Source organism: Rosa chinensis, chromosome 4 (genome assembly GCF_002994745.2).
Source record: "Rosa chinensis cultivar Old Blush chromosome 4, RchiOBHm-V2, whole genome shotgun sequence".
In the NCBI taxonomy this organism is placed as follows: domain Eukaryota; kingdom Viridiplantae; phylum Streptophyta; class Magnoliopsida; order Rosales; family Rosaceae; genus Rosa; species Rosa chinensis.
This window is the reverse complement of record NC_037091.1, coordinates 66,573,742-66,598,333: the sequence shown is the minus strand read 5'-3', so window position 1 is coordinate 66,598,333 and position 24,592 is coordinate 66,573,742. Positions and strand designations below refer to the sequence as shown.

Genomic DNA, 24,592 nt, shown 5'->3' with positions numbered 1-24,592 from the left:
ACCCAATAACACTAATTATGATTCGAAACCCGCACGAAATAAATATGGTTGAACCCGTATGATTAAAAAACGGGTTGGCCATGGGTTAACCCGCCATGATCCATATAATAAATGGGTCAGCTACGGGTCAACCCGCCAACATGAAGTGAATCCGTATAACCCAATTATGTTATACTTCTTCTTGAAATTTTAGACTTTGAGAGTATTTGATCATAGGATTAGACAATTTGAAATATTTTGCTTTATAATTATTTTTGAATTATATATAATGATTTATATTCTTCGCCTTGTGGAGTTTTTAGTGAATTTAATCAATTTATGCATTTTTTTAGTTAAATGAGTAGCATTGTTAACCCTTAAATGAGTCATTTTGTCAAACACGACACAACCTATTTATTAAATGGGTTAAGCGAGTTAGAAACGGGTAATCTGTTTAATAAATAGGTTGGGTTGGAGTTTAAATTTTTGACACGATTATTAAATGGGTTGTATTTAAGTTTGTATCTTGTGACACGACAAATACATTGATCCGACACGACCCATTGATAGCCCTAGATCTCATTCGTCGGTATTTATGAGCAACATTTTTTTTAATAATAAAAAATTATACTTGATGTTATCTAACTGTCTATTCTTGTTGTTGCAAGTGTATGTTGGTGCACTGAATACCCTCTTTTATTGTCATTGGCTGAGTTTAACGTTACACGTAAACATGAATTGCCCACAGATCATAGACAAATTAAATTGGGTTAGGCTCAAGTTTCCGTTATGGGCTTGGGAATTGTTCACACTGTACTACCCGTACAGACGGGCTCGAATTCCACATGTGGCCAACCCTAAACAAACAGAGTCGTATTGGGTCGGGTCGAGTCCGAACACGGTGCAAACCCCCGGTTCACCTTCCCACAGTTAATTTAATTTCTCTTGCTCAATTCATCTCGATACTCGACCCGTTTTTCTTCCCCCGCCACTCTTCCTCTTGGTAAAAACGACACCGCGCGCACTCAGACGCGAATGCTAACTTCCACCGTCGGCCGCTCACAGTTCCGTCGGAGACCTACCTCCACTGATATCAATCAAGCACAATTTCCTCCTCTCTATTCTACGACGCCCCGTTTCTTCTCCACCATCTGGTTAGTCCTTAAATAGTCATCTCTCTCTCTCTCTCTCTCTCTCTCTCTCTCTCTCTCAGCCTCGAAGCTTTTCGTGCCTCGCAGTTTGATTTCTGGTAATAAAATTTCGATTTCATGAAGAAAACATCATTTTGCTGTCTGCTGCTCGTCTTCGTTTATTATTTTTCCATCGTCTGTTTTTTTTTTTGTTGATCTTATTTTGCTTTTCCTGTCGAGCATTGAAGTATTCCGGTCAGTTAATTTAAAAGTTACCTATCGCTGAAGCTGCTCTATGAGTAATAATGGCATAAGAATAATAAGGTATTTGAAGCCATGGCTAGGTTTGTTCAGATACACATTATGCATTTGTATATTAGGGCAAATTAGAAATAGGAATTTAGGTAAAATAAAATAAATAAATAAATAAAACAAAGAAAAATAATGAACACTCAGATTGGGGTGACTGTGATGCAAACCTGCAACATATAAGATTTCGTATAAACTATTATATGTGCCGACTGTGATTCATTTCAAAAGGTTTAGGTTTGTCAAAGTGTTATTTCAGTAAGCTCGACTTTACCTCGGTGGCGGACCTTGTTAGGATCAGCTAATTACACTTCTAAGGCTCAAGTACCTTTGACCTTTAAACAACAATTGTCAAAATACAGAATCGAAAATGTGTACTGAAGTAGTGGGTGAAGTATTGAAAACGATGTTAACATGGTGATGTTGGCTGCAGTAGGAATTAGGAATATGCTTGTTGCTATGTCCAGAAGTGTATATGTTATTTCTTTTACATTTCGCCTTATGCCTGAGAGGATTTGACTATCTAGATGAAACGTCTGCTTGTAGGTGGGATACTTTTCTTGTTCTTAATATGTTTCTTTATCATAAGCAGATCAAATAATGGCATCGCCAGCTTGGTTACCGCAGGATGTGCAGCCATCTGTATCTCAAGCCCCCGTTTCTGGTTCACCAGCAGGGGCTCCTTCAACTCCGACTGCAGCTCCACTTGCTTCAAGTGCGGGCACACCGTCATTCTCGTACAGTGTGCCTCCAAATGCAAATATCACTTTTGGAACCTCTCAGCAGCCATCAACTAGTCCTGTCAGTACCAATTTATTAAATCGATCTTGTGATCTTGCATTTTAAAACCGATATAATCATATTTCTGGCTCTAAATGTGAATTTTTTTTTTCTCAATGCAGGGGACTAAGTTTAATCTCTCAGCATCTCCAATGGTTATTCAACCCCCAGTTCCTGGCTTGTCATCTGCTGCCAGTCCCTCTTTCTCATACAACATTCCAAAATCTAATTATCCCTTCCCTAATAATCAGCTGTTTCAATCTGGCATGGTGAGGGTTTTTACAGATTCAAATGTATTAAGTGATTGTTTACAGTTTTCCATCCACACACGTATATAGATATAATAAAGTAAAGGAAGCAATGGTCTGTCAAAGAGTTATTGCTGTAATTATTAAATGATGTATAATTTTTGCCTATGGTTCAGTGGAATAGTTGCTTGAGATGTCATTGGTTGTATTCAAAGAATAATTGTTCTAGTTTCTTTGTTGACAGCAGAATGTCTCACCTGCTATTGCACAAGAAACTGGGAATGCCTCATTGTCATCAACTAGCTCTCATTCTGGTTACTTGGCTGCTTCTACGTCTTCAAGTTCCACAATGGTTCTATCATCAGCTCCTAATGTGGGACCAACAACTTCATGGGTTCCCACTACCCCATCATTTAATATGACTCATGGAATGCCTGGAACTCCTGGTCCCCCTGGAACAGCCCACTCACTGCAAATGTCCTTTAATCTGACTGCACGATCTGCACCTGTTGATTCTTCTTCTATAGCCCTTAGACCTAGCTTGCAAACACCTTCTGCTGGATCATCTGCAGTTCTGCCACAAGCAGGTGCTCCCTACCCATCTTTACCTGCTATGGCTGCTAATCCCCACGGAGTCTGGTTGCAGTCCCCACAGATGGAAGGCATACCTAGGTCACCATTTCAGGCATATCCTGCTGCTTTTCCCGGTCCCTTTCCTTTGCCTACACGTGTTATGCCTCCCCCTTCTGTTCTTATACCTGATTCTCAGCCTCCTGGTGTCACTCCTGTGGGAAATACGGTAGCAACATCCTTGTCTTCCAGTTCTGGTCATCAACTTGCACCTTCTTCATGGATGCAGACAGAATTACCTCATCCTGGTATTGGTATGCTCATGCTTTCATCCTTTAGTTAATCAAGAAGTAACACTGCAATAATGTATTAGGCTGTCTCTCTCCCTCCCTTCATTGATGTCTCCTGATTCAATGCTACATTGGGTTTTGACATTTTGCAGATGACAGGAAACATGCCCTTGAGGCAGGCAACCAACATATAGCTGCTGTCAATCAACAATTGGATGCTTGGACTGCCCACAAGACAGAGACAGGAGTTGTATACTATTATAATGCTGTGACTGGTGAATCAACTTATGAGAAGCCTCCTGGATTTAAGGAGGAGGTGTGTGGAATTATTATGCACTATATTCATATGCTACTTCTCTTCCCTTAATTTTGGTTTGAAAAAGGACTTATCTTGAATCATATTTCTTTAACCGCTAGACGCTAGATTTAACTGTATTTAAGATGCAGGTTGAAAATCTTTTGAGGTGGATTCTAATGTTGGTGCATCTCATTCTTAGGCCCTGAATTATTATGTTCATCCTATTTAATAATATCTTATTTTAACCAGACCACCTTGTTCTGTCCACATTCCAATATAAGTGGTGAGAAAGTGGACCATAGTCTTCATCTTCATATCCCTGTAGGTATGGAGCTTTGGTCCCTACTCTTCTCATTCATAATTTTATGAGTTGTGTCTAGGGTTGTTTTTAATTTATTGGCGTGAGTATGTCAGTCTACTGTGTTGTGGAATGAGGTTTGGGTTGTTTTCTGATTCTCTGTGGTATTGTTGTTGTCTTTTCTGCATCTCGATAATATTTATCACTTGAAAAAGTAAGCTTTATTGATTGTCATTGGATTGATGATTGCTTTGGTTATAAATGTTTTGAGGATTTCACAAATACAACTTTAACTCTTTTTTTTTTTTTTGATAGACGATTAGCACAGACACTTCTTAAACAGATATCATCTAAAGTCCACAGATATTATCTGAAGTCCATTGTCTTGGAGTCCTTTCTATCCTTTTTGGATTGTACATGACTTTAGCCTCATCATTGCTTTTGGTGTCATGTCTGATTAACTCTTAACTGCTCTTTTGTGCAGCCTGATAAGGTCTCTGTGCAGCCAGTTCCAGTTTCAACGTAAGTTGTACTTTATATTTTTGGGATGTCAGTCTTTTCACTGGCCTTCTGATGTTAGAGTTGTTTCAGAATGCCTTTGCAATCTCGGAAAAGTGCCTTAGTATATTATTTTATCTTCTTGATTTGGTTCTCTTCTATTTAGGGTGAATTTGTCCGGAACTGATTGGGTATTGGTTACAACGAGTGATGGGAAAAAGTTTTACCATAATAGCAAAACCAAGGTATGGCTTGTTTACTGAAACCTTCAGGTATGCCAATGTTTTTCTTCTTTGGGTTTTCTTAGGCGTTACTAGTAATAATCCCTGCTCCATCCTTTTTGCCCTTTCCCACAATCAGGTTAGCAGCTGGCAGATCCCAAATGAAGTGATAGAAATGAGAAAGAAGCAGGATGGTGACACGCCAAAAGAACATCCAGAGTCAGTGCCAAATAATAGTCAAATGGTTGAAAAGGAATCTGCTCCAATCAGTTTGAGTGCTCCAGCCATTAGCACGGGTGGTCGTGAAGCCATGGCTTACAAGGCCTCAACTGTGCAGGGATCATCATCTGCACTCGACCTGATTAAAAAGAAGTTGCAGGATTCTGGAGCTCCTGTTACTTCATCACCAGTTTCAGGACCTTCAGAGTTAAATGGCTCAAGAGGAGTTGAGAGTACACCTAAGGTCCAGCAGAGTGAGAATAGCAAGGATAAGCTAAATGACACTAATGGGGATGGTAACATGTCTGACTCCTCATCAGATTCAGAGGATGCAGATAGTGGGCCAACAAAAGAGGAGGGTATTATTCAATTCAAGGTATATGTCGCTTGTAGAGTTATATCACCATAAATTAATAGGTATACAGTACTCGTTTGAAAACAAATTTGAAAGTTTTTTTGAGTAGTTTATAATATGATCACTGAAAATGGACTATAATCTGGAGTCTTTTGAATCTTCTATAATCCCTTCACGTGCACAGAATCAAACTGACTTAATATTGACAAATGTTTCTGTTTGCTTTGTTTAATTTTTATTTTTACTTGTTCTCATATACTTGAATTAACTTTTTCTCTTTTTCTTTATATTTTTGGTGTTGTTTTTGGGTATGCCATGTTGGTTGCTACTCTTTTCTCCTTTATGAAACTTTAGATGTAGCCATTCCGAGATTTATTTGGGTTTAATTGAGTTGATGCCACTAAAGGTGTGGCTGTGGAGAACTGCTAATGATCTGACTATTATATATACAGGAGATGCTCAAAGAACGGGGAGTGGCACCATTTTCAAAGTGGGAGAAGGAACTGCCAAAGATAGTGTTTGATCCACGATTTAAGGTTTGTTGAGTGACTTGAGTCTAAAGATTTAGAATTTCATTGCTTAGGAATTGGGTGCACTTAAAATCTCGAACTGCTTGAAACATATTTATTGGATCTTGTGGAAGAATGAATTTGTGTACAACCTTTTCAGTTAATTATAGAGTCCCTGATTTGCTTTGGGTGCATATATATATATATATATATATATTCTGATTATTAATTGTTTTAATCCGGACTACTGAGAAGTTAGAACATATGAATTTTTTCCCTTTCTTCTGGGAAGTCAACAATTTTGAACCTTTTGGGAAGGTGAAATTGCTATAGTGCTTTAACCTTCTCTCTTCTATTCTAAATCCTAAGATTGGTGGGATCTCTGGCTTTCTCTTTCCTCTTCAACACTTCGTCTGCAGCCACAATCAATTTATTCATTGTAGTTGTGGGAATTTTCCTCTCTTTGCAGCATTGTCTACTGCTTTACTCTTGCCAGTTACGTATCGTAAAGGGTCTATCCTGTTGCAGGCCATTCCAAGTTATTCAAGGAGAGCCTTGTTTGAGCACTATGTTAAGACACGTGCAGAGGAGGAACGCAAGGAGAAACGAGCAGCTCAGAAGGCTGCAATAGAGGCATTTAAGCAGTTACTTGATGAAGCAGTGGAGGTCTTACTCCCTAGTTTGAAGCTTGGTGTGTCTTTTTATTAGCCGAACTGTGGGATTGAAGATAGCTTACTAAATTGCTTTTAACTTTTCAGGATATTGATGATACCACTGATTACCACAGTTTCAGAAAGAAATGGGGCAATGATCCACGCTTTGAGAATTTGGACCGCAAGGATCGAGAACATTTGTTGAATGAAAGGTAGCACCGAATAAGGAGGGTAGATAAAATTATATAATGTACATATGATTTTGTATGCTTAGTCCATCGCTTGGATGCTTGGTTACTTTCTAGCCTGTTTGGGTCAGAGTTTACTTATCTGGTTGATACGTATAAGTAATTTTATTATATTATGTTGTCTAAGCCTATCAACTGCCTAATAATTGTGGCAGTAGGTGGTACCAGTTCACATTAGGAATCTGTATATAGTTAGTATACATGCATGTACTAGCTGTATTATACTCATGGTTGTAATTTTCAAAATGCACACACTATTATCATGTAGCTTTTTATATTATGCACATATACAGTAGTTGAAAACGAAACAATATTAAATTTAACATTTTAAATTGAAAAATAAGATAAACCAAAATATGTTGTGAAAAAACTTTTCTCTATATTTGTAAAGGAAACTGCGGAGGAGTTCGCATTTTTGCCTGAATATATTGATTGTTTAATTTGCTGATTTGGTCAATGTGTCATGTGACTGAAAACAGTTCTGCATTTTTTCACTATTTTGAACGTTATTCCCTGTTAATCTTCCACCGTTCAATAGGATACCTGTTAGCTTATGCTTTGACTAATCTGTTTAAGCTTACTTTCATACCCACAAAAACATCTTTTGGTCATTGAGAAAGTAAATTCACGATCTCAGAATTTATTGGCCAACCACCTTGTATATTATTGTGATTTTTGTTTTGCCAAATTTAAGTTTTACAGCAACAGTAAAGAAATAAAAACTTCCTTTCATGCTCTGAACCTTTCATAGACATTGCCTTCACTGCAATAAAGGTGGGATATGATAATTGTTTCTGTTATATAAGAGTATCAGTGGCATGGCCATATATCCTTGTCCATGTTCAGTCTTTTCCACGTGTAGTGCAGTACTCAGCTGAACTATTACATTTGTGTCTACTTTGTTCTGATTTGAATCCTTATTCAAATTTATATGAACTGTTTCCTAGACAGAGAAAGTGATATCCATTGATAACTCTTGAAAGCAACATGAGTCAGCAAGTAGTAGGCTATTACCAGATTCCCAGATTCATTGGGTGTGTGCTTTAGCCCATAACCTCTTTGGATTTGCATGGTAAATCTAGTTTTCCTTTCCATGCTCAATTTTTTTATCAAAATGTTCATAGACAATTTTTTGTCTTATTTGCAGAGTCCTTCCATTGAAGAAGGCTGCTGAAGAAAAGGCTGAAGCAGTGCGTGCTGCTGCTGCAACTAGTTTTAAGTGCATGCTTCAAGAAAAAGGAGATATTACAGTTAATTCCCGTTGGTCCAGGGTAGGTGCATTCTACAGCAGGTTGTGATTTATTTATTTTTTATCCACCAATAAGGAATTTAGGTGGTGTCATAACAAACCTACTTATGTGTTTTGAATGACATAGAGATCTGCCTCTTTTTTTTTAATTTTTTTATAAAATTTGCTAGGGTCAAATTATTGATAAGAAACGGAACTTTTGAAAGTAGGTTTTGCACCAACAAAACAAAATACTTGGGTGTGCTAGAGTTTCTATATCCTGTAGATTCATTGTTTGTTTGAACCTGCTGTAGGTGAAAGATAGTCTGCGGAATGACCCAAGGTACAAATCTGTTAAGCATGAGGATAGGGAAGTTTTATTCAACAAGTACATATCAGATCTCAAAGCTGTGGAAGAGGAAGCAGAACGAGAGGCAAAAGCTAAAAGGGATGAGCAGGTAAAGACATGTATTGAACGGTTGGATTCAGATATGTGCACTTAACATATATGTGCATTTATATATTTAAAAATCTTGACTTTGTGCGTTTCCCAAAAATCTGAATGCTAACCCATACTATAAGTGAACTTACATAAATGAAAAGGTTCAATGAAGTAGGAAATTTGAGGTATTAAAAACTTGATTAAAAGTTTCCTCTCCCTTACCCTGGTTTTAGGATAAGTTAAGGGAAAGAGAGCGAGAACTACGCAAGCGGAAGGAAAGAGAAGAACAAGAAACAGAGAGGGTGCGATTGAAAGTTCGCAGGAAGGAGGCAGTGTCTTCTTTTCAAGCTTTACTTGTGGAAACAATTAAAGATCCTCAGGTATGATCTTTCTAATTTCAAGATTTGGAATGACAGAAATTATTTATATAAAATTATATGGCAGTATGGTGTAACCTGTACTGATCGATGTTACAAATTTTGCTTATCTTCAGGCATCTTGGACAGAATCTAAGCCCAAGTTGGAGAAGGACCCGCAAAGGCGTGCAGCCAACCCTGATCTGAATTCATCTGACATGGAAAAGCTCTTCCGCGACCACATAAAGATGCTGCATGAGGTAAATATGACAATGATGTACCTGCGACAATAAATTTGAAGTGACTAAGCAGTAGATTATTGTTCTTTTGGGCCAAGGATAATTGATTATTGTTAATTGACATGCTCTATGCTCTATGCTTGGTGAGAGAAAAAGAAATGAAAGCTTGGACATGAATCAACCATATAACTGAAATTGACTCGTGATCTAGTAGTGACTGGATCCAATTCGTGTTCCTTTTTTCTTTTATCCATAAAGAATTACCTTTGATTTTTGCAATTCACTAAAGCGGCCTTCTAATTCTTACTATGGTTTGGCTTTTCTAGCGATGTGCACACGAGTTTAGAGCCCTGTTGGCTGAAGTGTTGACTACAGAAGCAGCCTCCCAAGAGACAGAGGATGGAAAAACAGTTCTTAACTCATGGTCAACAGCTAAACGTTTTCTAAAGTCTGATCCCAGATATAACAAGATGCCACGAAAAGATAGGGAAGTCGTGTGGCACCGATATGCCGAGGAGATGCTGCGGAAGCAAATGTCATCACTTGATCATAGGGAAGACAGGAAATCAGATGCTAAAAGCAGAAGCTCTGCCGATGCTGGAAGGACCACCTTCGGATCAAGGGGTGCCCATGACCGTAGGTGACCTTTTACTTTGGTCAGTAGGCTTTCATTTTGTTTTGTTTTTTCGGCCTGATTACTTGAGGGCGGTTTGTTTCGAGCGCAAACTTACACTTGGAGTGCTGTATTATAGTATCACATGATCCATATGAGTTAGTAAGCTGATTTTACTAGGTAACAATTATCGTTTGGTCATCGCTTGAAACCAGACACAACGGCTAAAGTTTCTGAACTACATTTTTTAAAACTCGATGTAATGTTCTTAAATACCTTCTATACAAAATTGACTACATGTCGAAGTTGCACATTTCTTTCGCCTTTTTTTCTTTCCTCAAATAAAGTTGTCCTTTAAAATAATAAAACTTGGTGCACAACGGTATCTGCAAAATTAATTACTGAATGACATCTTAGTTCTTTCTTCGTTTTTCTTTATGCTTTTATGATATATTCGTCCATAGTGCTAAGGACAACAGACTATCTAACGGGGTTTGAAAAAGGGTAAAAGTTATGAGTAGTTCATTTGATTTAGGGTGATACTCAATATTAACCTCATAGTTTTAAAATGTTTAATTTTTACCCTTGTGATTTGCTAAATTGATCAAAGTTGGTCCAAAAGATTATTTTAACAAAAAAATCTTCCCATATGCAAGGATAAGTTTGTCATCTCAATGAAAAAAATAAAATGAAAAACAAAATAAATTAGAAATTTTATAGGAAATGAAATTAAAAATAAATAAAAACCAGAATTCCACAAACTCCTATTTTTTTAGTTTCATTCTTCAAAAACTATTTAATTTAATTTCTTATATTATTTTAAATTGAAATGACAAATTTATCCTTGCACATGAGGAATTTTTGTCAAAATTTGGACAAATACTAATTAGTTTCGCAAACCACAGGGTAAAATTAAATATTTTTAACGCACAAGGTTAATTTTGAGCATCACTCCAAACCACAAGAACTATTTACCCTTTGAAAAAGAATATGAACACTTTGTTGAGCGAAAAATAGTTAAAAGATGGTCAAATATTTGTATGAGAGTGCGTCTATAATACAATAATATACAAATATATCAAGACATCACATAGACCAACGACAGGTTCACTTAAAGGGCTACTTGGGTGTAGCCCAACCCAAAGTTCTCTAAATAGTTCAGATATTATAAGTGCGTTTTTCATGAAACTAGTCTTGGGTTCAGTTGACATAATAGTGAGCTTATTTGGCTCTTTCTTATGTGTGACTGCTTCAGTCGACAATAAATTTGTATATTGGATCCGCCACTGAAGTAGATTACTTTGATTTAGAAATAGACTAACTCATGCATGGGTTGATAGTTTGAAACTACTCAGCCTACTTTACTCAGATATCGAACTAATTTATCTCTAGATCAAACTAAATCTACTTAATGCATCCGTGTATTGATGTATTGTAGAACTTCCCTTCGCATTTGTCAACTGAACTGTAAGGAATGTCTTGTCCACCCTATATTAGTCATGTAATACTTTGTTTTTTTTGTTGTTGAGAGATTGTTACAAGGATAATACGAAAATTATAATTCACTGGTAACCAAAAAGTAAAAAAAAAAAAAAAATTATAATTAACCGAAGACGGGTGCTAAAGTAGTGGTCGAAGTTAGAACTCGGGTTTAGAATTAGGGCTCCCAGTTCTCTCTATTCTGATCGGGCACCGTCACCATCGCTTTCCATACTTGCACAATTCTTGTTAGGGTTTACGCACCTTTAGAGGAATCGGACCTCATATTCTCCGCACCTTTGAGAGGCTCGAGGACCTCGCCACCGCCGTTCAGGTAAGGTCTGATTTCCTTTTCCGGCAATCAGCTAAACCAAAATGTAATCGGAATTTGCATTGTATTGCGTTTTCAAATCCATAGAATCAAATACAGAATCGATCGTAATCCACTTGCTTTCCGCTTCGTTTCGCTTTGATTTAGTGAGAAATGTGATATGCCTCAGTTTTCCAATTTCCAGAATGGATCTGTTTTTGGTTTGTATGGGGACGCAATTGTGGATAATATTTGACTGGAACTAATTTCTTTTGTGTAGGATTGTAATATACTTGAGTTTCATGAGAGTGGGGGCTATATGGCAAACTATCCAGGAAAAGGAGCCCCTTCGAATGGGTCTGTCTATGTTTGCAACTTGCCGGAGGGGACTGATGAGAATATGCTGGCCGAATATTTCGGTACCATCGGGTTGTTGAAGGTAAGGAGTTTTGAGAGGGTATTTGTCAGATGGTGCATTTGTTCATGTTTTGATGGACTTTGCTGTGATATTACTTTTATGTTTCCGGAAGATTTTATTTGTTTCTTACATTTGTTTTCCTTTTTCATTGTTGTGTCCACTGTCTAGAAAGACAAGCGAACAGGTCGACCAAAAATTTGGTTGTACAGAGACAAAGCGACAGATGAACCAAAGGGAGATGCTACTGTGACATATGAGGATCCACACGCTGCGTTTGCAGCTGTTGAATGGTTCAACGACAAGGAGTTTCATGGTAATGTGATCGGGGTTCATATAGCAGAGTCGAAAAGAGATGACCAGACATATAACCCTGGGGTTGATCTAAGCTCTACTGGCGGTGATCCAATTTATGGCGGAGTAGAGGAAAATGCTGAGGACATGAATGGGGGTGGCGGTAAGGGCCGGGGTGATGTTCCTGGGAAAGCATGGCAACAAGATGGAGACTGGACGTGTCCGAATACAAGGTCTGTGATGTGAGATTGGTGAGCAGCTCTTTCTTGCACTTTCGTTTGGCATTTGCATTTATTAATGTAATATTGTTCTGTAAATGGCTTCTCATGCCCTGTTCTCCTAGCAGTTGTGGCAATGTCAACTTTGCATTCCGTGGTGTGTGCAACCGCTGTGGAAGTGCTCGACCAACTGGTGCTTCTGGGGGTGGGGCAGGGGGTGGTGGTCGCGGCAGGGGCCGTGGTGTTGACTCCGGGGGCCGTGGTGCTCCTGTTGGTGCTCCTGCAGGGGGACTCTTTGGTCCAAATGATTGGCCTTGTCCAATGTAAGATTAATGTGTTATCTATTCCCCCTTAAACACATCTTTGTAAAAGTCACTGTTATTATTGAATATTTTATTGCTGTTGTTGGTGTTGTTCTTATTTGCCTTAGTTCAAGCTTGTCACAGGATATCTAGCTCTTTTGTTTCTTTTGAATGGTTTTTATGGATGGTCATGATCAGATTGATTTTAAAAGCTAGGGTAATATTATTAGGTTTTCAATTCTTCCTATATTAGTGAAGGACTATTGATCAATGGGATATCTTTATGTTTTGGAGGCATGGCTATTTGAATCTTCTGGATGTGAGTTTCCTTACATCTAACAGATATTTTGTTATAATGCGACATTGTGGAAGTTAAATGCCTCCTTGCATCAATATTAGAGGTTGTGGAAGTTAAGTGCCTTCTTGCATCAATATTAGTTGAGTCATTCTTAGGTCACATAACTTAGTCAAGTGTCTATTCCACTGGGATGTCGCTTTATTGATACTGTTGGTTGGTATTCGTATAGTGAAGTTTTGATATTCCATTCATTCTGTAAGCTAATCCTATTCTACTTCAAAATTAGTTAGCAGGATCACAGGCATTATCTTTGCACAACGAATTTGTCACATGCTTGTCAAGAACAGACTTAAATGCATTGTTGTTCACATGGCTTCTTCATTGCGTTCTTTCATCTTTGTTTCAGGTGTGGCAACATTAACTGGGCAAAGCGTACAAAATGCAATATATGCAACACAAATAAACCTGGGCACAATGAGGGTGGTGTAAGGTATTACATAGATAGTATTTAATCTGTTTTTGCACCAGTTGCCAATCAAGAATTTGAACATGTTTCCTTTAAAGATTATCATAGCACATAAGCATACCAATGAATATAGTCTTGTCCCTGTGATGGTGTTATCTATTTAGTTAGATAGCTAGTAGTTGTCTCACTCTAACCAAAAATAAAATCAGTTTTTGACTATCACCTGTAAAAAAAAAAAATGTCATTTCCTTTTCTTTATAAGCACCACAAAGTACCTGCACGTTTTCCAACCAAGCTCCTCTTTTTTTCTTGAACTTCTTTTCCTAAGCTGAAGAATTAGATACACACTAGTGGTAGTTAAGCTAGAACTCAGTATGCCATTGTTTAGTTTTTCTTGAGTCACCTCTACCTGAATAGAAATACTTTTTAATTCTCTATACTGCTTTGACAGAGGAGGGCGTGGTGGTGGTTACAAAGAACTTGATGAAGAAGAACTGGAGGAAATCAAGCGACGTCGGCGAGAGGCCGAAGAAGTAAGACTTTATTTGTATAAGCTTTAGTTGAAGTTTTATATATTTTTGTTTCAGTTTAGCAGTCATTTTGTGCCAATCTCAGGATGATGGAGAGATGTATGATGAGTTTGGCAACCTGAAGAAAAAATTTCGAGCTAAAACATCACAGCAAGCTGACACTGGACGGGCTCTTCCAGGTGCTGGGCGTGCTGGATGGGAGGTTGAGGAAATAGGTATTTATGCATTTTGCTGCAGGATTATTCTTAATGTAGAAGTATGGTTTACTTGATTTAATGTTTTAGATTTATTATCTTGAAAGTTTATATACATAGGAGTATAGGAATGAATTATTTTGTTCTCCTGCATGATTGACCTTTTTTCTCCTTTTCCTCTGGGTTCTGAAATTCAGGATTTTTTTTTTCCCGTTATAGCACTGCAAAATTTCTTAGCATGAATAATTATTATCCTTGCCACATACAATTCCCCTTTTCTCGTGCAAGTATTGGACTCTAAAATAAGTGTCTTTGCAGCCCTTACCAGGGTGAAATTGTTGCTCTGCTTTGAAAGAGTTTGGACATAACATGGTTGGTTGCATCTATTCAAATTGATAACAGTTGCATATCTACCCTTTAAGAAAATGCTATCATGAGTGGAGTTTTGGTTAGTGTTGTTCCTGTATTGTTTTAATTGATTCTACATTTGTTGAAAAGTTGAATTAGTAAGACCATTCTAAAGGAAGTATTGCGTGTTAGGTGAAATAAATTGTTAAATGCTTTTGTTGGATTTCTTTTTTTTTTTTTTAATGATTCTTTGTAGGTCAAGAAATGTTTATATGCATGCTATGTTCCATCTCTTTGTGATATCTGATTCCTCATTTCTAAATCCGGTTTAAGGACTGAATAGCTTTGGTTTTAGTGTGAAAGCTTTGTTAAGATTGTGTACCCTTGGTGATTCTTGCTACTCTGTCATGGTCAAATAGGATCCACTTTTGGTTTAGTGATTGACTTTGTTCACAAAATGATATGGCAGGTGTTGTTGATAGAGATGGCAGAGAAAGAAATAGAGATAGAGGAAGGGAACGTGATGATAGAGCAGGCAGCAAGAACAGGGAAAGAGATGATAGGGATAGGCGTCGCAGTCGGAGCAGAGAAAGGGATAGGGGGAGAGATCGACCTCGAGATTATGATCGGGAGAAAGAATATGGGCGGGAGAGGGACCGGGATAGGGATCGGGGCAGGCACCGTTATTGAAATTTATGGAACAGTTCCTAAAGTTTTGTTCAATCTTTCCTTTGAGACCCTAGCGGTTAATGTTTCCTCTTTTGGGGGAGGACATTTGCTTTGAACGTTTTCTTAGCCTCTAGAGCTAGTCCGATAGGGTTCTGACCATATGGGTCTGCTCTTTCTCGTGTTAAGTTTGCGTTGAATGTTTTCTTGGGCTCTAGAGCTAGTCGGATAGGGTTCTGACCATATGGGTCTGCTTTTTCTCGTGTTAAGTCTTCGAACCGTGATCTGCATTTGCATATTCGAATATTGTTTTACATTATGAATATTCGCATTAATGTAATCAGTAATTTTCCGATAGTTGGTTCTTGATATATTTGATTTGTGGATTGTCTTTAGAGTGCAAGATCCTTTGTCATCCTAAACAAGAATTTTTGAAAACCAAAAAGGGTATGAATTTCCCGTTGTGTTTAAATTTCAAATAGGAAGCTGCAGAAACGGTGCAAGGTTATACAAGCTGAAATTGTTGTTTATATTCTTAAAATGATAAAACACGTAAGATTCCAGGAGCCATTTGCAACCTCTTCTTTCGTGGTTAACTACCTATAATTGATACTTAGATACCTTGCTACGAACAGGGAATAGGGTTTAGGTATTAGCGCTTAAAGGGGTTTAGGTGACCTACTGTCTAGTTTTAGTTTGTTCAATCTATTTAGATTATGTTATCCACAAACCATAACAATACTCGACACGGCCACACGGGATAGAAAGGGAAATAGAAGAGACAAATTAAGTTATTGTTCCCTCATTGGTTGCCAACTTGATGTTCTCTCTCTTTTCTGGGTCCCTTGTTCACATGTCTCAAGTGTGAACTTCCCATTCAAACCTCAACTGCAGGGAACCCAAGCTCCCATATAAGAACAAAAGAATATCATCAATATAGCAATCTGTGAAATAGTGAGAGCAAACCTTCTTGACTTGCAGAGTTCTGTCACCTACAACAGACAAAATCTCCACGTTATCTCTTTACCTTTTTATTTATTGGAGACCAAATTCTATATAATCAGATCAATGAAAACATGTCCAGCAATTTCTGTGTTTTTCTTTGCTTTTCTTGAGAAAAAGAGGGAGAGTTCTGCTGGACTTTTTGATTAGGCTGAAGAACAACGAAAATTCTTCACTGCTTCAGAGTTTGAGTTTCAAGTGCTTTAGAATATTGAAACTCCAGAGCCGGGAGTTACTATTTCAGCTCATTATAAGCAACTCCAACAGCTTCCCTATAATTTTTGTATTATAGAGAAGCAAAAGTCAAACCTTTAGTCTATTTTTCTTCTCCAACTCCAACAGATTCCCTAGTTTACAGTAATCTATAAAATCTCCATATTCTTCTTTAAAATTTTGGAGTTTGCTGTAAATATAGGGAATTTGGTTTTCTCTCTCCTCACTTTCCCTAAAATAGAGATAGTTATAGGGAATCTGTTGGAGCAAAAGAGGCTTATTTTTCCCTAAAGTAGAGAAAAATAAAAATATAGGGAATCTGTTGGAGTTGCTCTCTCCCGTCTCCCAGTTAATACTCCGGAGCATTATAGAACATCCCAAAAAACAAGTGGACACTGTAATTAACTAATTATTTATGCCTTCTTTGACTCAATAAAATATGAACAGAGAGAAATATAAGTTCTGATCCTATAGCATTGGGAATGATGTTCAACAGAGTCCTTACCCAATTGAATTACATTGGGGAATTGGTGGGTGAACAACGTAAAATTTAACAGAAGGAAGAAAGATGAAAAACTTTTGACATTTTCCAGTAACAAGTGAGACAGACTCGGTTACTATCGTGTACCTCAATACAGAAGTAATATTAGCCTGAATTTGGTAAAAACAACTCCACTCTGTCTTGTTTCATTTTTAATGTTTTGGGACAGAAGTCCTCTTGTTCACTAATTAAAATAAATTTATTAAAGTACATCAAAAGCATTGCCCATGAGTCATGATTCTCCTAAAGGTCAAAAAAGCTCACCCCTTTATTATTAATAGAGGTCACAGCATATATAGGTGTGTGTAAACATCTGTCTTCGGCCAGTACATATATCTTTAAGCATAGGTCTGTGTTGCAGATAGAGGTTTTGTTGATTTCATTCAATACAAAAGTAGCAGCTATGTCACACCTCTGTGATTTTCAAATCCACATTAATGGTCTGCAAACATTCTTTGTGAATGAGGTAAAACTTATACGCATATGGAAACTGCAGCTCAAATTCTTATTATAAATCAATCTGTTAAAAGTTCATAACAAACTTGTGCAGGAGGTTTTATCAACATATGCAGGGAGGTTGAAGAAGATTATCAAGCAAGAAAGGAGAAGATCCCAGATCAAGTACTCGGGGATTGAAATCGAAGACTTCCCTGGAGGCCCTGATGGGTTTGAGTTGATCTCAAGGTTCTGTTACAGCAATGGAAGAATCACAACAACAGTTTCAAATGTGTCCCTCCTCCATTGCTGTGCGGTCTTTCTTGGTATGACTGAGAAAGTCTCAACCGACAATCTCTTGAAACAAACAGAAACCTTTCTTGAGGGACTCTTTGACTGGTCATGGAAAGAAATACTAGTCTGCCTGAAAAGCTGCGAGTCATTCTTGAACTATGCAGATTCTTCTGGTCTTGTAGACAAGCTCATTTGTGCAGTTTTAGCAAAGATTGCTCAGAATTCAGACATAGGCAGCCTCATTGCTACTTCGTCTTCGTCGTCTTCATCTCCAGAAACTACATCTGGGTTCAGAGTGTCTTCCTCATTTAAGAACACCCCTGAGTCACTCAAGCCAAGTTCATCAAGTAGAGCTTGGTGGTTTGATGATGTGTCCATTTTACCCCCAAAGATCATTGAGAAACTCATCCAAAGCTTAGGGGCGTATGGTTCTGAAAACAACAGCTTGATCCTCACAAGGTTTCTCCTCCATTACCTGAAAATTTCAGCTCAAAGAAAGAAAGGCAATACTAGTCACAGATCATCCGAGTTTAGTGCTCTTGCAGACACGGCTATTCATGGGATTATTTTGGTGGGTAAAAATGTCTTTTCCTGCAGAGCCTTGTTTTGGGTTTTGAGGATTGTGTCTGGTTTTGGAATCAGTAGAGAGTACAGACTTGGTTTGGAGAGATTGATTGGTGGGATGCTTGATGAAGCAACATTGGATGACTTGTTAGTATCTGGGCATGATAGGGGTGTTTATGATGTCAATCTTGTTATAAGGTTGATAAGAGTATTTGCTAAAAGTGAGGGGCTTTCTGTGCAAAAGTTGAGGAAAGCTGGTAGGTTGATCGATAAGTACCTAGGTGAAATATCACCTGATCAGAATCTCAAGATATCTAAATTTCTTGGAGTTGCAGAGAGTTTACCAGATTCTGCTAGGGAGTGCTTTGATGGGGCCTACAGAGCCATTGATATTTATCTTGAGGTAAAAAGTTTGCCTACTTTATTATTTTTCACTGGTTAAATCTATTTTTTTGATTGCTCAATCACTGCAAAATGATTCAAGCTTATTCCTTTTCTGGGGGCATTGATTAGTATACTGTGTTTACTATCTTTGTCTTCCTATCAAATTAACATCTCTTGCATTTGGTTCCTATTTCCAGCTGAAAATTTGCCCTCCTTTCTCTTCTTTTGTGGTTTTTTGTTCTTTCCTTAGGATAAGGTATCATGCTGCATCATTATCTTGTGAGTTGTGAATGTGATAACCGTACCCTCTCCTTGTCAAACTCTACCTCCCATGTTTGGATATATGGATGTCACTTTCCATGAAATGGAGAGTGGCAAAAGAATATGGGAAAAGAATATTGATCAAGATAGAAAGGCCTCCCTGGCCAGACGGGGAAAGCACAACACTAGGACAAATTAAGCTCAAAACTATTTAGAATGTGAATGATGAGATTACAATCTTACATTACACATTTACATGTGACATCCTTTTCTACGTGAAATCAGGCAGGAAAATTATACTCCAAGAATATGTTTATGGTCCGTTAGGAATTTAATGTTAAGTTATGGTCCAATATGTTTTGGCAGATACATTCCAATTTGTGTTGTTTACTTTTTTGGATTCTTTTCATCATGAGTCTCATGCATGCATTGGCCTAACTTGATTGAGTACTTGTTGCCTCCTCTGACAAAACTATAAATTGTCATTACGTTAAATAAAGTATGTTCGATCCCTACCATCATATGCTGACTCTAAAGACAAGGAAAAAGTTGGCTGTTCCTGGTTAGACAATGGAAAGATTTGGATGATGTAAGAATGATCGTTGTACAGTAAACCAAACGTCCAAACCCCATTGATTTGTACATCTTTCATCATACTTCAATTTCAACATTTTCTTAATTATTGATTACTGATTACTTCCACTTTTTGTGGCAGTCTCACCCGACTCTTTCATTTGAGGAGAGGTCAAGATTATGCAGATGCCTAAATTATGAAAAGCTGAGCCTCGAAGCGTGTAAAGAGCTTGCAAAGAATCCGAAAATCCCACCAAGAGTTGCAATTCAAGCACTCATTTCTCAGCAATCCAAAGTAACAACAACAGAAGACTTTGTACATGCCAGTCCAAGGAGTACTGCAACTGCAAGTGATCATTTTCATTCCCATTCACATTCCAATTCCCATTCCCAAATTGTTCTGTACAACAAGGGTGGTGTCGGTGTTGATAAAGATAGTTTTCCGGAAGAAAGCAGCTTAGATACGAAGCTAAATTTGCAGAGGATGCAATGGAGGGTGGTGGAGTTGGAGAAACTGTGCAGGGAAATGAAGGGTCAGATGTCAAGGATGGTTAAGAATAATGTCTTGAGTAGTAGTACCCCAACTCATGGTAGAGCTCTTCCTAGACTTTGTTGAAAAAAAGAATACTGATATCTAAAAGATTGTTATTACCCTTTTTCTTTTTTCCAGTGTTATATGATTTTGTTTGTGTTTGGTGATCAAAATGTAATTTGGGGGATTGGTTGTTTGTAATTATTTCATCACTTGATAATGAAATTTCTATTATGATTTTCTAGCATACAAATTGACGGAGGACCAAGATTGTGAAGTCTTGTCAATTCCAAATAATTGTGAAAATCAAAAGTTGAAAACAGTTTTTTATAAACGGAACAAATTCAACGCATCCATTATGGAAGTGTCTATCTCTAAAAGATATACATAGCTCCAAAATCCCATATTAATTTCTAAAAAGTAAAAGGAAGGATCACATTCACATTCATATTTCAGCAAATTACCAATAGCTACAATTACAGTCCATTTATTACCAATATTTTTGGTTTGGTACTCTACGTCTACCATTCTTGAATTATAAATAGATGAGAATCATGAGATTCTATTTATACGGTTGTTGAAGGAAAATGCCAAGACCTCGAGCAAGGCAGGTCTTGTCAGATGAGATTGCGCAACCAAAAACCATTGGCTTAAGTTGTAAGCCCTCTAATCAAGTACTTGCCAATTGATTAAATACTTACTTTATTTGGTTAAACACATGACAATCAAGTATATGCCTGTGACTAATAATGTCAGAAGCTTGTTTGATCCCGTGATTATATTGTAGTTAATATTAACAGCTATGTTTTAAAGGGTTGCGTAGCTATAATGCAAACATCTCTATCTTCTAGGCTATATACAGATATAAATATTAAAACTACACCTATCTATAATGCCATTCAAATTTTGGATATCTTCCACACGAAAAGTCTGAATTATATTTGATCAACCCTATTTGAACAATAATATTGTCTCTGATTTTGACAGTGACATTGAAGAGGATGGGCTTGTGTCTGACCTATAATAGGCTTGGGCTTTGATGATAAACTTGTGTTGCCAATCCTTGGAAACCCAGGCCCAAGATTGCCTGATAGCTAACCCATACTATAGGCCCAAAAAGAGCTTAATCTGAGGGAGATATGAAGGGGTATAGGTAAGAGTCCTACCTTCTTGTTCAATCTAAGGAAGAAGCAGTTTGTGATTCATCCAATTTTTCTAATTAATTAGGGCCAAAGAAGTCCGGAAAGGTTTCCGGCCTCGTTTCGCTTTGTTCTCCGGTGCTCTCTTTAGCCCTAGCCAGGTTTTAATTCTTGGATCCACAACTGTCGTTCTTAACATTTTTTGTTTTTTGTCCAAGTATTGTTTAGACATTTTCAGAACCATGCTTGCTTTAAGGAAAAACCTCATTATCAATGTTTTGTGGAAAGTGATAAATGAACAGCTTGGTATACGTAACGTACTTAGGATTTAGCTACAGGACATATATGATCCAGGCTCCAGCTTGATGTCTTTAATCTTGTTACTCAACCATCTCAATCTTCCAAACCGAAACGGAAAGAAACACATGAAGTTGTAAATGGGAACCTAGTTTTAACTTCAAAGCATATATACACCACAAGTAATTTCCAGTATTTTTCCCTTTAGTTTAAGCTACTGATGGCATATAATCATCATGCTAATGTGGTGATTAGAACGGTACATGCATACATAGACTTAGGCATATGAGATGACAGGCTTGACTTGCAAGAAAATAAAATCAGAGAGAAAAATGAAAGTTGAGCCTACTTTAGTGGGTACCCATTTAATAGTTACCTTATTGCGTGTAACTAAAGAGTAAATGCAAGAGGAGTTTCTTGTATTGAGCATCATCACTTTATGGTAATACTTGGTCACACTGCATGGAGGGTTTCACTAATAATCGCAGGTATTAGTATTAATTGCTGCATCATGCGCTTTTAATTGTGATGATTTATGTTTTACTGCATCATGCATACAATCCTCTCCAGTTTTACTGCTTTTGGAATGAAAAGTAGAGATTACAAAACATAGCGTGAGTCTATATATAATTATTGGTGGTGGATGTGTTTGTTGTATCATTCGACAAACTCACAATATATTTCGATACATTTTATTTTTTTTTAAAAAAATTCACTCAAAAATAATAACTCAACCATATACACCAGTTGCGGTAAACTCAAGTATGGCTGTGTTTCCACCTAATGTTCGAATAGCATGTACCAAAATTATTTGAATGGTTCGAAAGAGTATCGATTAACATAAAAGAGTATCATATATTCATATTGATATGAATACATCATAAACTGTGATTGACTAAGGCTCACTAAGCCTAACATTGCAAAAACAACCTGGAAAAAATTATAAAATTGAAATTTCAAGTATTTAAAACATGCCAATTATATTTTAAATCTAGTAGTACTTGCGGTTACGCTAAATTAAGTTTGTACGAAGTAACTAGTATTGACCCGACCAAGATCGCTTTGAAGCCCAATCGCCAACTGGAAGAAATGACGGGTGGCCCAGAATAACAACAATAGCTGAATAGCGTGTCCACTCCACCATTGGCTACGGCCTAGTCCTTCCTTCCCCAACCGAGCGGGGGTACTTACGTCATTTCCTCTCCCCGCTCCCGCGCCACGCTGGGACAAAATCGTAAATAAAATTATGTCATTCTTGTCGTGACCGCGTCTCGAAAACTTTTCGAAATTTCATCCCCAACTTCCTCGTGTCTTCATATATAAAACCTCCGCCACCACTCCTCTTCTCCACTCGGCGACGTTTCGAAACAATTTTCCCGGAAAAAGTTCATCCTTTTTCCACCTGAAAACACTCCTAACCGATTCTCCGGCCGTCGCCAAGATGTTCCTAACGGAGATCAAGAAACACGCCGTTCCGTCCTTCACGCCTTTTAAGAAACATTCCGTTCCGAACAAATTTGGCCTCATCACTAACGCCTTCGACGACGCTCTGCTCCGCCGTTTGAAGACGCTTTCTCCGCCGTCGATCAGCTTGTCCTGGCTATCCAAGGCCGTCGATTTTCTCGCCTTTTCGCACTCCGAGGCCAGAAGCTTAATCTCCAATCTCGAGGTAACGGCTTTGGATGATTCTCTTGCGACTTATTTGGATGACAGTGTGAAGCTTTTGGATATATGCAACTCCGTCTCCGCCGAGATCGAGCGGCTCCGGCAGCGCCGGATTGTTCTCGCTTTCGCCGTTCACCTCCTCCGCGACGGGAAGCTCCTGCGAGCTCGGGAGACTTTAACTGAATGGGAGGGCCGCCGCGCCTCGGGATTCGGCAAAGCGGACAATGCGGAGGTGCTGGTCAGGGATCTGGCGCTGGGGCTCGGCAGCACGCCACGTGGAAAGATCTCGAGCGTTGGGAGAGTCGTGAGGCGGACGATGTACGCCGTCCGATTGGTGACGGTGTTCGTCGCCGGAGCAGTGGTGTCGGCGATGAACGGATCGGCGGAGACTGTGACTGTCCGGACGCCGGCGGAGTTTTCTTGGGCCGAGTCGTTGAACGAGCTGGAATCGGCGGTCTCCGGCGAGTTGAAACGGCTATTCGGGAAGGAGGCAAAAAGGAAAGGGACCCTATTGGAGGAGGTAGATGACGTGGCTACACGCGTCGCAGAAGCGTGTGAGATAGCGGAAGAAGACACGGAGAGGAGAAACGACGTCGTAAAAGAGGTGGAGGGGGCAATGGGGTCGTTTTCGGATGGGTTGGAAGGGTTGAGTAAAAGGGTGAATGAAATGTTCCATGGTGTTTTGAGTAACAGGAACTACATGTTGGACCATGTCAGGGTCAGAGCTTAGAGAGAGAGAGAGAGAGAACTGGAGTGGGTCAAAAGCTATGGAAGCTTAAGCAAGCAAGAAGAAACTAAGAAAAAATTTACGAGTAGAGAATTGGAGAGTGACATGTTCTTGCCTTGTAAAAATTGCAATCAAACAAATTGTCTCCCATCTGTTCATCACTTTACTCTTACAAAAGTTTTAGGTTATGAGCTCTTTACTTAACCATACAATGTCACGAGTAAGTAAATCTCTCCAATGTATAATAATAAGTTCACTTAATCAACTATAAGAAACATAAGAAATGTTGAAATGTATGTCTGCTTTAGAGAGAAGTCGTGAGTATGTGAAGAGACTCACTTGGTCTCTTTAGTTGATTTCGTTCTATGAGACATGGTTCGTCTGAGGAGAAAGTATTCAGTAGGGTGACCATGTCACATGACATGTCTGTTATACTACTCACGTCTCGAAACAATAAAAACACATCTTGTTTTTCTTTCAAGTGAAAATCCAATCCGTACTCATGCTAATGCAAGACAAGATTGGATGGTCATGCAAACATAATGGTTCGATTGCCCTTCTCAAGGTCTCCTCATAACAAATTGTTCAACATGGACAAGTTTCCTGAAATGTTGATTAGCTAGAAAAAAGTGGAGCATGATTTCCTTCTGAGATGATAAAGGTTGGCCAACTTTCAACTCAAACTCTTTTTGTGGCAGAAGAGGGAGGGAAGCAAGTGTTTTCCGCAAATAACGCTCCCCTTTTTGGGAGGGGGTATGGGATAAGTGACCATGTTTCTTCAAGTGAGTTTATGGGGAAGGAAGAGCAAGTGTATCAGGTAACCAAATTAAATGAAAGAAGGAAACAAGGCACCCCTAGAAAGCTACATTTATGTAATGTGGCACTAATGGCCCAATGCTCTCGGGGTTAAGACTTCATTTGCTGCCCAATTCAAGTAACGGAAATATATTTACCCACTAGAA

At 38.3% G+C, this 24,592-nt stretch overlaps 4 protein-coding genes across 7 annotated transcripts; all 4 read left to right on the top strand.

Moving 5' to 3' along the window:
- The first annotated feature begins 924 nt into the window (after window positions 1–924).
- Window positions 925–9,796, top strand: LOC112197809 (pre-mRNA-processing protein 40C). 3 transcript variants are annotated; one of them, XM_024338675.2, is made up of 16 exons: window positions 925–1,133; window positions 2,011–2,219; window positions 2,321–2,467; window positions 2,691–3,324; window positions 3,459–3,622; window positions 4,387–4,424; window positions 4,567–4,645; window positions 4,761–5,216; window positions 5,648–5,731; window positions 6,233–6,370; window positions 6,463–6,569; window positions 7,753–7,876; window positions 8,148–8,291; window positions 8,509–8,655; window positions 8,769–8,891; window positions 9,197–9,796. In XM_024338675.2, the coding sequence occupies exons 2-16, from the start codon at window positions 2,019–2,021 to the stop codon at window positions 9,512–9,514; spliced, it is 2,904 nt and encodes a 967-aa protein (XP_024194443.1). In that variant the 5' UTR covers window positions 925–1,133; window positions 2,011–2,018; the 3' UTR covers window positions 9,515–9,796. The 3 variants fall into 3 exon arrangements, with proteins under 3 accessions (XP_024194443.1, XP_024194440.1, XP_024194442.1); XM_024338672.2 differs by having other exon boundaries at window positions 926–1,133; window positions 2,691–3,330; XM_024338674.2 differs by having other exon boundaries at window positions 927–1,133; window positions 2,694–3,330.
- Window positions 9,797–11,105: 1,309 nt separating this feature from the next.
- Window positions 11,106–15,374, top strand: LOC112200923 (transcription initiation factor TFIID subunit 15). Of its 2 annotated transcripts, none has more exons than XM_024341932.2 (8): window positions 11,106–11,301; window positions 11,553–11,711; window positions 11,859–12,214; window positions 12,328–12,522; window positions 13,206–13,289; window positions 13,717–13,798; window positions 13,881–14,010; window positions 14,807–15,374. In XM_024341932.2, exons 2-8 carry the CDS (start codon window positions 11,592–11,594, stop codon window positions 15,025–15,027), a joined length of 1,188 nt encoding a protein of 395 aa, XP_024197700.1. In that variant the 5' UTR covers window positions 11,106–11,301; window positions 11,553–11,591; the 3' UTR covers window positions 15,028–15,374. The 2 variants fall into 2 exon arrangements, with proteins under 2 accessions (XP_024197700.1, XP_024197699.1); XM_024341931.2 differs by having other exon boundaries at window positions 11,107–11,296.
- A 1,617-nt stretch (window positions 15,375–16,991) lies between these two features.
- On the top strand, window positions 16,992–19,930 carry LOC112201054 (BTB/POZ domain-containing protein At3g19850). The gene is made up of 3 exons (XM_024342059.2): window positions 16,992–17,225; window positions 17,310–18,455; window positions 19,413–19,930. The coding sequence occupies exons 1-3, from the start codon at window positions 17,163–17,165 to the stop codon at window positions 19,884–19,886; spliced, it is 1,683 nt and encodes a 560-aa protein (XP_024197827.1). The 5' UTR covers window positions 16,992–17,162; the 3' UTR covers window positions 19,887–19,930.
- A 2,749-nt stretch (window positions 19,931–22,679) lies between these two features.
- LOC112199810 (protein BPS1, chloroplastic) lies at window positions 22,680–23,633 on the top strand. The gene has a single exon (XM_024340771.1). The coding sequence runs from the start codon at window positions 22,680–22,682 to the stop codon at window positions 23,631–23,633; it is 954 nt and encodes a 317-aa protein (XP_024196539.1).
- The last annotated feature ends 959 nt before the right edge of the window (window positions 23,634–24,592 follow it).

Bases quoted from the DNA above. Each gene is read 5' to 3' on its own strand.
- LOC112197809 (XM_024338672.2), top strand. From the start codon at position 2,019: ATGGCATCGCCAGCTTGGTTACCGCAGGATGTGCAGCCATCTGTATCT. The intron at 6,371-6,462 runs GTCTTACTCCCT...TTAACTTTTCAG, and splicing joins TACTTGATGAAGCAGTGGAG to GATATTGATGATACCACTGA. The intron at 7,877-8,147 runs GTAGGTGCATTC...AACCTGCTGTAG, and splicing joins TTAATTCCCGTTGGTCCAGG to GTGAAAGATAGTCTGCGGAA.
- LOC112200923 (XM_024341932.2), top strand. From the start codon at position 11,592: ATGGCAAACTATCCAGGAAAAGGAGCCCCTTCGAATGGGTCTGTCTAT. The intron at 11,712-11,858 runs GTAAGGAGTTTT...TCCACTGTCTAG, and splicing joins GTACCATCGGGTTGTTGAAG to AAAGACAAGCGAACAGGTCG. The intron at 12,523-13,205 runs GTAAGATTAATG...TCTTTGTTTCAG, and splicing joins AATGATTGGCCTTGTCCAAT to GTGTGGCAACATTAACTGGG.
- LOC112201054 (XM_024342059.2), top strand. From the start codon at position 17,163: ATGTCACACCTCTGTGATTTTCAAATCCACATTAATGGTCTGCAAACA. The intron at 17,226-17,309 runs GTAAAACTTATA...AAACTTGTGCAG, and splicing joins AAACATTCTTTGTGAATGAG to GAGGTTTTATCAACATATGC. The intron at 18,456-19,412 runs GTAAAAAGTTTG...TTTTTGTGGCAG, and splicing joins CCATTGATATTTATCTTGAG to TCTCACCCGACTCTTTCATT.
- LOC112199810 (XM_024340771.1), top strand. From the start codon at position 22,680: ATGTTCCTAACGGAGATCAAGAAACACGCCGTTCCGTCCTTCACGCCT.